General features: G+C 38.7%; 2 protein-coding genes across 2 annotated transcripts; both read right to left on the bottom strand.

The window, feature by feature from the left end:
* Positions 1–10,182: 10,182 nt before the first annotated feature.
* Positions 10,183–10,725, bottom strand: LOC138892941 (uncharacterized). Its single transcript, XM_070176701.1, has 2 exons — positions 10,513–10,725; positions 10,183–10,332 (listed from the first exon to the last, which is right to left on the bottom strand). Exons 1-2 carry the CDS (start codon positions 10,723–10,725, stop codon positions 10,183–10,185), a joined length of 363 nt encoding a protein of 120 aa, XP_070032802.1.
* Positions 10,726–11,088: 363 nt separating this feature from the next.
* LOC138892940 (uncharacterized) lies at positions 11,089–11,664 on the bottom strand. Its single transcript, XM_070176700.1, has one exon. It carries the CDS (start codon positions 11,662–11,664, stop codon positions 11,089–11,091), a length of 576 nt encoding a protein of 191 aa, XP_070032801.1.

Here is an 11,664-nt window from a genome sequence, read left to right as displayed (position 1 = left end):
TAGTGCAGCATGTTGAGCTTGTAGTCTTTGTATGCATATTTTGTTGGTTTTTCAGTTGTGGTAGTTATGACGGCCTTGTCGGCCCAACTTTATATTGATGTTTAGTCAAAGCTAGTTTTCATTCTGTTTTATATTTTTCTTCGCAAATTATCTTGTAATGTGGCCCATGGCCAAAGTATGATATTGTATGTTCAGAGTCCCTCAGTTGCAAGTTGTTACACTATGTTAAGTGAGGCACCAGGTGCCGATCTCGCCCCCAGGTTGGGCATGACATGATTGGAAGCCCATGTTTTGTGATAAATGTCATATCATTGGTCATAGTTTCCAGACCAGACCAGACCAAACCTCCAGTGCCACAACAACAAAGGAAAAGAGATAACAAATATGTCACATATGAATGGAGATCCAAGGGCCTGATAGTACCGGCTACAGAATAAAATGTAGTACCAGAACAACCTCTCCAGTAGAAGAGACAACAAGAGGATCCTAAACAGAAGAGGATAATAACTGAAAGTGAACTAAGGCCACAAAGCTTAGAACAACCAGAAAGTTCAAGAACAAGTGGAACACATGCATGCCAATCAGCAGAGGCAGAAGGAAATTCTATCATCCAACATACTGGGGGTGGAACTAAAGCAAGTCCAGCTTTTAACCTTCACAACTTTCCTGAGCTTAGAGCAACACCTACAAAACATGGGTCAGAACTAAGTATAAAGGGGCATAGTGAAAATAAATTCATACTCCTGGATAGGGATAGGGATCCAAACCTTACTCTATGAAGTGGTTATTCTGGAATATTAAAGGAGTAAATAAGCAGTATAAACAAAAGGAACTGAGGAACTACATGAAGAATAATAACGTCAAACTGGCAGGATTGGTAGACACAAGAGTCAAAGAACATAATGCCCAAAAGCTTAGCCAATACATAATACCAAGATGGGAAAACCTAATAAACTATCAGGAAGCAACAAATGGGAGGATTTAGGTAAGCTGGGATCCAAATTATTATGCAGTGCAAATGCTCAGAACTGAAGCTCAACTAATACACTGTCATGTTAAAAGTCATACAGGTACTATGAATTGCTTACTAATTGTTGTATATGGTTACAATACAATAGAGCAAAGGACAGCCTTATGGGGGAACTTGAAAGAGGTGGCACATGGTATAAGCATACCATGGATAGTTACTGGTGACTTCAATGCAGTAATGTTACCACAAGACAGAATGTTTGGGTATCCAGTGACCTATGCAGAGACTAAAGACTATGTTGATTGTATGCAAGGCTTAATGCTCAATAAACTCCAATGGAAAGGTGAATATTATACATGAGTGGATGATGCAATGGGGACACTTACCTGTAGTATATGATGTTCCCCTCATATCAGATCACTCTCCAATGGTACTAGTTATGGCTCATCTAAAGCACAACATTAAGGTACCATTCAAAATTTTTAATGTGTGGGCTAACCATGATAGCTTCTTACAACTGGTAGAACAAATATGGAAGAATAATATGGCTGACAACAAGATGAAAGATATCTGGCTAAAGCTAAAAACCCTGAGGCCCCTGTTAAAGCAGCTGAACAATGAGGAGTTCAAGTTTATATCTCATAAGATTAAGAAGACTAGAGATGAATTGATTAATACTCAGGAAAATATCAGTAACAAATATTCTGATGAATTAGTGGAAATGGAGAGATAACAGCTACACAACTTGGAAAAATGGTCTATGATTGAGGAGAAAGCATTGCATCAGAAATCCAAGGCACACTGGATAAGACTAGGGGATGCTAATACAAAATACTTCTCAGCTATTGTCAAATAAAGTTTTCAAAGAAAGTATATTATTGAGTTAACTTCAATTTTTGGCACTAAACTCATAGACTCTCAAAGCATCAAAGAAGAGATTGTAGCTTTCTACAAAGGTCTTATGGGATCTACAGCAAAAGTATTGCCAGCAATCAACAAGTACACCATGAGGAAAGGCCCTACCCTATCCCACCAACAAAAATTTGTCTTATGTACAGAGGTCACTGAACAAGAGGTATTCAAAGCATTGAATTCAATACGAGATGAGAAGTCCCCAGGTGTAGATGGTTATAACTCCAACTTCTTCAAAAACACCTGCAAATAGTGAAGGGAGATATTGTGGAGGCAGTCAAAGACCTCTTGAGTACTGGAAAAATGTATAAGGCAGTCAATTGTAATGCCATTACATTAGTGCCAAAGACTGATCACCCTGCCACAATAAAGGAGCACAGTCCAATAACATGTTGTTCTGTCCTATATAAGATTATAGCAAATATATTGGTATTTAGAATACAACCAATGATTGCAAATATCATTTGTCAAGCACAGGCCGACTTCATAAGGAAGATTGCTGATAATATCATACTTGCCCATGAACTAATGAAGTCCTATTTCAGGAAGCAAGTATCACCTAGGTGCATGATCAAAATTGATCTTCAAAAGGCATATGACTTTGTTGAATGACCTTTTCTGGAATAGGTCATGTTTGAATTAGGTTTCCCATCTCAATTTATTCCATGGATAATGGAATGTGTGCATACAGTGAACTATACTATTGTGATAAATGGGGAACCAACCATACCTTTTAATGCTGCAAGGGGCGCTAGGCAAGGGGATCCAATGTCCCATTTTCTCTTTGCTATGGCTATGGAGTACCTTAGTAGATGCCTTAATGAACTCAAAGAAGTAAAAGCTTTTAAATATCATCCTAGATGTGCTAAACTGGAATCACTCATCTCAGTTTTGTAGATGATCTACTTATGTTCACTAGAGGAGACCTAGCATCAATAGTAGCAATGCAGCAGTGCTTCCTTTACTTCTCTGCAACTTCTGGTCTTCAGGCTAATATGGGGAAGAGCTGTGAGTATTTTGGAGGGGTTCAACAACAGGAGAAAGAAACAATCTTAGCTAAGTTGGGATTCAACCAAGGAGACCTCCCTTTTAAGTACCTTGGTGTGTCACTATCAACAAAAAAAACTGAACCTTATCCAGTGATAGCCACTTGTTGACAAGATAACAGCTAGAATCACATCCTGGACTGCCAAAATACTCTTTTATGCAGGCTGGGTTCAGTTGGTACAATCAATTGTATTTGGGGTGCAGGCATATTGGGCTAAATTATTCCTAATACCTTCAAAAATTCTGTCACTTATAGAGGCTTAATGTAAGAGCTTTGTCTGGTTTGGGACTAACACAATCACAAAGAAAGCACTGGTAGCATGGGAAAGAGTATGCTCTCCAAAGTCTATAGGAGGATAAAACCTAATCAACATCAAATTGTGGAACAAAGCTGCTGTGACAAAAATATGTTGGGACTTTGCTCACAAACAAGACAAGTTATGGATTAGATGGGTACATGCATACTATATAAGAGCTCAGCAAATTCAGGATGCATGCATTCCTAAACAAGCATGTTGGATCATAAGAAAGGTAATGGAAGCTAGAGAGGATCTAAAGCTAATACAAAATGATGGGTCAACAAAGGAAAGCATCACTAGCTTGATATATAAACAGCTACTACCCAACAATACCAGAGTGCCCTGAAAATGTCTTATGTATAGGAATGATGCTCGACCTAAAGCCAAGATAATTATGTGGCTGGGGTTACAAGGTAAATTGCTAACCATTAACAGACTCATAAGATGGGGAATGAATGTAGAAGTAAAATGCAGTCTTTGTCAAGCACAAGATGAATCAAGAGATCACCTGCTAGCAGGATATAAATATTCCAAGAATATTTGGGAAAAGACTATACAACGGCTTCAACAACAAAGTTACAAGCCTACACATTGGAGCCACTATCTAGAATGGGCTATCAAAAGCACAAAAGGGAGATCCCCACAAGCTCAAATATTCAGGATGGCGTATGCGGAATGTCTCTATGCCATATGGATGGAGAGAAACCATAAAATTTTTGAGAATAAGAGTAGACTTTGGGAAACAGTTGCAAAAGAGATAGCAGTGATATGCCATGTCATAGCAGCACCACGAGTCCAAAACATCATGCACAACCTTCAGTTTTAATAGATAGTTTGTAGTTTATGATGTATAGACTTTATCTTTAGGTGTTTTTTATATAGATAGTTGACTGAGTTAGTCGAGCTATGATTTTATAAAGATTTATACTGGTGATTAATAACAAAGTTAGTTACCAAAAAAAGATAGCAGGTAAGATAGCAAAATAGATAACAAGTGATATAACAAGAGTAATAACCAGTATAAATTATACGAGAAATAATGAAAGAAAAAACTAAGTAAATTAACAACTATACTTTCACAAATAACACAAAACAAGCCTTTCACAATAATTAAAGTCCAAGAAAATGATAAGGCAATCATGAAACAACATAGCCAAGTCCTCAATTCGCATAGTAAAAGAAAGGAATAAGAAATATCAATCAAATGACACGGCAACACCCTTCGTGTATCAACTCTCATCCTCATAAGTACGGAAACAAATTCCGTACATATCCACTCTTCCTCACAAGCATGGAAACGTCATTCGTGCCACATTAATAATGTAAAGAAGCACGAAAATATAATTCGTGCATAATCACTCATCCTTACAAGCACGAAAATACCATTTATGCAATTTACTCTTCCTCACCAAGTATAAACTTATAAAATATTACCAAAAAATTTGGGAACCACAAATAACATCAAGAAAAGTGATTTAAACATAACTCGCCATATGGAAAATAATTATCACCTTTGCACCAATAGCCAAATCAACATTATAATCTTAATGTACAATATCACCACACGCTCAACATAGCTATTAGCATGAATAAGAACAATCAAAGAGTTTTACAATCTATTTAGAGCATGGAAGATATAACACATAAAGCAACATGACATAAATAAAGCTAGTTCTACTTGCATGCTTAAACCATAGTATACGCATATACACTCCTCACCTTGTATATACGCCGCCCCCAACACATATAGCAGATAGCAAATAAACCCAATGATATCCTAATTCCCTCAAATCAAGGTTAACCAACACACTTACCTCTTTTCGGAACAATTCAAGCCTCCAAACTACTCAAATCTAGCCAATTAATACTTAAATAAGTTAAAACAAGCTTTAGAAACTACCCTAATATAAAAAAGATTCAATCTTTAACATATTTAAAAAAGTTAACAAAAAGTCAACATAAGGCCCATTTGGTCGAAAATCGAAATCAAGACCAAATCTCATTTACCCATTCATCTTGAGTCCAAATATGTGATTTTTTTCGAGTTCCGACCTCAAATTGAGGTCTAAATCTGTAAAATATAAAATGCTAAGTTTCTACCCAAAATCCCTATTTTTACTCTAAGAAAATCTAGATTTAGGAATGAAAATCTATGAAAAGTAATAAAAATTAATTAAAAATAATTTAAAATTAATAACCCTTGAAGTTGGGAAAAAAATTCTTTCCAAAATTGCCTATAGGTTTAGTCTAGGTCTCAAAAATGAAATAAAATGAGCCAATCCCAAAATTTCTTATTTTTACCCAGTTGCAGATGTTGTAATTGCAAAATCTTGTTCGCAATTGTGCAACTGGCAATTGTGGACCAGTAATCACTATTGTGGAATAGCCCTGAGCCTCAGAAGTCACAGATGCTGCACCAAGTTCGCAATTGTGAAGCTGGCCTTACTATCCCCTATTCGCAAATGCAAGGTGTAGTTTGCAAATGCGAACCTCGCATTTTCGAACAGATCATCGTAAATGTGATGACTACAACACCAGTAATTCAAAACTAAGCAAAATCAGTCTGAAACTCACCCGAGGCCTTCGGACCACATTCCAAATATTCAGACAAGTAGTGACGGAGCTACCTTATGCGAAAGAATGTCAATTGACACCCCTTCGTAAAAATATTACACTATGTAGCTAGGTAAAAATTAATTTTTATGTATATATACTATTGTCACGATCCGTAATTCTAACCTTGGGGGCGTGATGGCGCCTAAAATTAACTTGCTAGGCAAACCAACGTTAGATAATGAATTAATAATTATAACAATTTAAAACAGAGTTGTCACAATTATTAACGATTAGTGGAACAAAAATACACAAAATAAATCCATAATATAACACCCTCTAGTCTAATCCTAGAAATCTAGAGTCACCAGTACATGAGCAACTAGAATGCTACAAAGTAAGGTCTTAACGAAATACAATTGTTTGGAATGAAATAAACAGTAAAGATAGAATAGAAGGGGACTTCGGGGACTGCGAATGCCAACAGCTCTACCTCAAGTCTTCGATGTAGATATGATCCGAGCAGAAGCACCACTAGATACCGCTAGGACTAACATCAGAATCTGCACAAGAAGTGCAGAAGCGTAGCATCAGTACAACCGATCCAATATATTCTGTAAGTGTCGAGCCTAACCCCGACGAGGTAGTGACGACGCTTTGACAAGACACCTACTAAAATCCTATGCAGATATATACATAGAGCAACAGAAATAACAAGTAGAGTATTTAGAATAATAATGGGGAGCGAACATGTAAAAAGGATAGTAGGATAAGAACAGCAAGTACAAAATCACCACGTAGCCTTCTTCTGAAATAAACAACAATGAAACCGAGTAAATCAAAAATTCGGAAATCAAATAAAGCAATGAAACCAATAATGGCATGGCATCACCCTTCGTGCTTTTACTCTCATCCTCACCACGTAATATCATAATGCAATGACATGATATTACCCTTTTGTGCTTTTACTCTCATACTCACCATATGACAATGATGTGATAAATGAAATGACATGGCATCACCCTTCGTACTTTTACTCTCATCCTCACATGATATGATAAATGATAATAAGTAATCAAGTGTACAACATCACTCTTTGTGCTTTAATTCTCACAACCTCTCAATCAATGAAAGTAATATGAAATAACGCACGACAATATCCTTCGTGTTTTTCACTCTTCCTCATCATGCAACAATAATAATCCAAGGTACCAATGCATGGTGGGAAGCAAATTTCACTTCAATCATAATGTTATGATAAACAAACTCAACTTTTAATACCCCAACAAATTCAAAATAAATAATAATTACGAAGGCGAACAATAAAAGAAATATTAATCTAACTAAGGCATGAAAAGCATAGTCAATGAAACAACATAGTACAATAAAAGAATTTCTACCCCATGCTTTAGCCTAATTACAATGCATATATACCCGTCACCTTACATATACGTCGTTCCCACATATAATTCACATAGCAAATAGGCCGACAAGTCCTAATTCCCTCAAGTCAAAGTAACAACGACACTTACCTCTTCCCACAACCAATTCGATGCTCAACCACGACTTTTCCTTTATAATTAGCCTCCAAAAAAATCGAATCGAGCCAAATATAGTTCAAATATTTCAAAATAAGCTTTATAAATTACCCACGAGTGAAAAAGATTCAATCTTTAATGAATTTGAAAAAAGTCAACAAAAGTCAATCACTGGCCCGCTTGGTCAAAACCCGAGATTCGGACCAAAACTCGATTATCCATTCACTCCGAGCCCGGTAATGTGATTTGTTTCAAAATCCGACCTCAAGTTGAGGTCTAAATTCTAATTATATAAAATCCCTACTTTCTACCCAAAATCCCTAATTTCTACCATAAAATTCATAGATTAAAGGTTAAAATCAATGGGTTATTATGGAAATACATCAAAACTAGTTAAAAATCACTAACCAATGAAGTTGGGATGAAAATCTCCTCAAAATCCCCTCTAGGCCAAGCTCAAGCTTTCAAAAATGGTGAAAGTGACCAAATCCCGAGTTTCAGCTATTAAATAGTTGGGCGCCATGTGTTCTTCGCGTTCGCGAAGCACCTGACGCGTTCGTGAAGGGTACTGGACAAAAGGCCTATGCGTTCGCGAGGTCCCACTCGTGTTCGCGAGGGCATCTCCAGCCAATCCTCCGCATTCATGAAGAAGGACTACCTGCCATCCCCCCAGGTCCTACAAGGCATCACGTTCGAGAAGGGTGAGTCCCCCAAGGCTTCACATTTGTGACCAAGCTCTCGCGTTCACGAAGAGTACCAGCCCCCAGCCCAAATAATTCCACTTCTTGATCGCGAGAGAAGTTTTGTAATCTCGAAGCGCAAGACACCAGAAGCAAAAACCAGCAGTTCCTACAAGTCCATAAATGGTCTGAAGCTTATCCGAAACTCACTCGAGTCCATCGGACTCTAAACCGAACATGCACAAAAGTGTGATAACATCATATAAACTTGATAGCTACCTCAGAATTCATCAAAATAACATCAAATAACAAGAATCAATCGTCAAAACTCAAGATTTTAACTTAAAAACTCATTTTTCACAATCTTTCACAAAATGCGCCAAATTTTTAGATTTATCCGGAACCAAAAAACCCTCTCTAAAATTTCCAGAACTGGTTGTTCTCGTTTATATCACTTTGTTCCTCCTCTAATACTGCAAATTTATTCCTTGTTTGAACCTTATTTGTCTGATCTTCTTCGACTTCCATCAGTGCAAAGTTATTGTGCACCTGTTGTACACCAACATTCACTGGCATGATTGCATTGCCAGTTTGCCCTTGTACCTGGGTTTTGTTATTTTTGTTGGTTCCCCGATTATCTCAAACTTCCTTCCACTGTGCACCTACGTTCCCGACTACTTTTCCACTCGTGAGAATCATTAAAGGGGTAATGTGATTTTTGGTTTTTCCTTGTTCATCAGCAGCAGAATTCCAGTTGTTCAACTCAGCAAGATCATTCCTTTTCTTGCTGCTTCGATTCTCAATAAGCTCGGGGTGTAAATGCTAACATTCAATTTCATCATGTCCTTGTAGTTTACACTCCTTACAATATTTTGGTAGCATGTCATACTGAATTCTCACCCATTCTGTTTGAACACCACCAGAAGCTTCATCATCAATATCCAATCGCACCTTTTTAGGTAGTTCGGCCAACAAATCGACAAGAACTTTTACTCTTGCGCAACTCGGCCTAGTTTTGTTTGTAGTTGCTGCGTCAAGACACACTGTCCTTCCCACAACTGTAGCCAAGGAAAACAGAGTTTCCTTTACAAAAAAGGTAGGCAGCAGTCCAGGAAAAGAAATCCACGCCATCACCATCAGAGTTTCTTCACCTGCCTTAAATTTTGCATTGTAGATAAGAGTACGCAATTGGCATTCGTACCCATCTTTGGCTTTGATGTAGTACGTACTCTTCGATGTGAAATCAAGAAAATCTTGCCATAGAGTTAATCTAATTAACATATGACGATCTCTAAGGAATCCGATATTACACTCACCTTTGATACCACATTGAGTTGGAATTATTCGGCGAATCTCGTGAATCTCCGGAGAACCATATGAAAGCTTGCCAACGACAGCATATTGGAGGCCTTCAATCACGTTCATTCTATCTAATTCTGCCTCTGTGAATTTAACCACTGGTTAGCTATTCAAATACACTGCTCGTCGCAGTGGAATGGGTAGAATTGAAGCTGCAGCAATAGCCATCACTGGAGGATTTAAAGAATTTGGTTTCAAAATCTTAGAGTAATCTAGAGGGGCTGGGTTGGCGTTAGTTGTTTTATGTTGTTGTGCAACGCTGGGGGAGGGCAGATCAGCCGGATAATCCAGCTAGTCACTGGCCATTGTGGCCATTGAAGCCTAAAGCTCCAGCTTGTCCGCGATGAACAGTGACGAACTCATTGTTCACGGTACTGTTTGGCACTGTTCACTGCTACAGTGACGGCGGAAATTTTAGAGAGTGTTTTTTGGTTCTAGATAAATCTAAAAATTATATTTGTTTCAAAATGCGCCAAATCGATCATTTCTTTTATTAAGAATGTTGACCGTGGTCAATTCATATTATTTTTTTAAAGCTAAAAATTATATTTGTTTCAAATTTTTACGTAAAACTTGTCGGAAAATGACATGGACCACGCTCACAAATCAAGAAATATCAAATGAAGCTAATAAAGGTCTCGGAACACGGAAATAAGGGCTAGTACTCAAAACCACCTATTGGGTCGTTACATTCTCCACCTCTAAAAGAAACGTTCGTCCTCGAACGAACATAGAAAAGTTCTTGGATTGGTGAAAAGGTGGGGATATCTAATGTGTATATCACACTCGGACTCCCACGTAGCTGCCTAGATCGACCGACCTCTCTAGTGCACTTTCACAGAAGGAAAACTCTTAGATCTCAAGTTTTGAACCTGTCGGTCTAGAATGGTCAATGGCTCCTCTTCATAGGCCAAATTCTCATCAAGCTGAACCGTACTGAAGTCCAAAACTTGTGACATGTCCTCATGATACTTCTGAAGCATGAAAATGTGAAAAATCGGATGTACTCCTGCTAGGCTAGGAGGAAAAGAAAGCCTATGAGAAACCTACCTAACTCTCTCAAAGATCTCAAATGGCCCAATAAACCTCGGGCTCAGCTTGCCCTTCTTCCCAAATCGCATCACGCCATTCATAGGCGACACTCGGAGAAGAACCTTTTCACCCACCATATATGCTATATCCCAAATCTTTCTGTCCGCAAAACTCTTCTGCCTGGACTGAGCTGTATGAAGTCGCTCTTGAATCACCTTAACCTTTTTCATAGCATCATGAACCAAATCAGTGCCCAACAACCCAGCCTCTCTGGGCTCAAACCAGCCAATGGGCGAACGACATTGCCTCCCACATAAGGCCTCGTACGGAGCCATCTGGATGCTCGACTGATAGTTATTGTTGTAGGATAACTCTGCTAAAGGTTAGAACTGGTCCCATGAACCTCCGAAATCCATAACACAAGCACGTAACATGTCCTCCAACCGCTCTGACTCTCCGTCCGTCTGAGGATAAAACGTTATGCTCAACTCATCCCGAATTCCCAACTCATGCTGCACGGCTCTCCAAAATGCGATGTGAATTACGTCCCTCGGTCACAAATAATGGAAATGGGCACGCCATGCAGGTGGATTATCTCCTGGATGTAAATCTGAGCCAACCGCTCTAAAGAATACAAACTCACCACCAGAATGAAGTGTGCGGAATTAGTCAACCGGACCACAATAACCCAGACTGCATCATACTATCTCAAGTTTCGCGGTAAGCCTGCCACAAAATCCATAGTTATGCGCTCCCACTTCAACTCTAGTATATTCAATCTCTGAGTCAATCCACTCGGGTTTTTTATGCTCATACTTCACATGTTGACAATTCAAACACCACGATGCATAAGCAACGATATCTTTCATCATTCTTCGCCACCAATAGTGATGCTTCAAGTTACGGTACATCTTCGTGACACCTGGGTGAATGGAATAGTGTGAACTGTGAGCCTTCTCAAGGATCAACTCCCTCAACCCGTCAACATTTGAAACACAAATCCGGCCTTGAAATCGCCCATCATCACCAATCACAACCTCCTTAGCACCCCCCTGTTGCACCGTGTCTTTCAACACCAACAAGTGAGGATCATCAAACTGGCGAGCCTTGATACACTCCAACAATGAAGATTGTGCCACAACGCAAGCAAGAACCTGACTAGGTTCTGAAACATTCAATCTCACAAATTGATTGTCAAAGGCTTGAACATCCATAGCTAGTGGCCTCTCCACTACCGGTAAATGTGCCAAACTACCTATGGTCTCCGCCTTCAT

The sequence above is a fragment of the Nicotiana tomentosiformis genome, chromosome 5 (genome assembly GCF_000390325.3).
Source record: "Nicotiana tomentosiformis chromosome 5, ASM39032v3, whole genome shotgun sequence".
Classification (NCBI taxonomy): Eukaryota; Viridiplantae; Streptophyta; class Magnoliopsida; order Solanales; family Solanaceae; genus Nicotiana; species Nicotiana tomentosiformis.
This window is presented reverse-complemented; position numbering and strand designations above follow the sequence as displayed.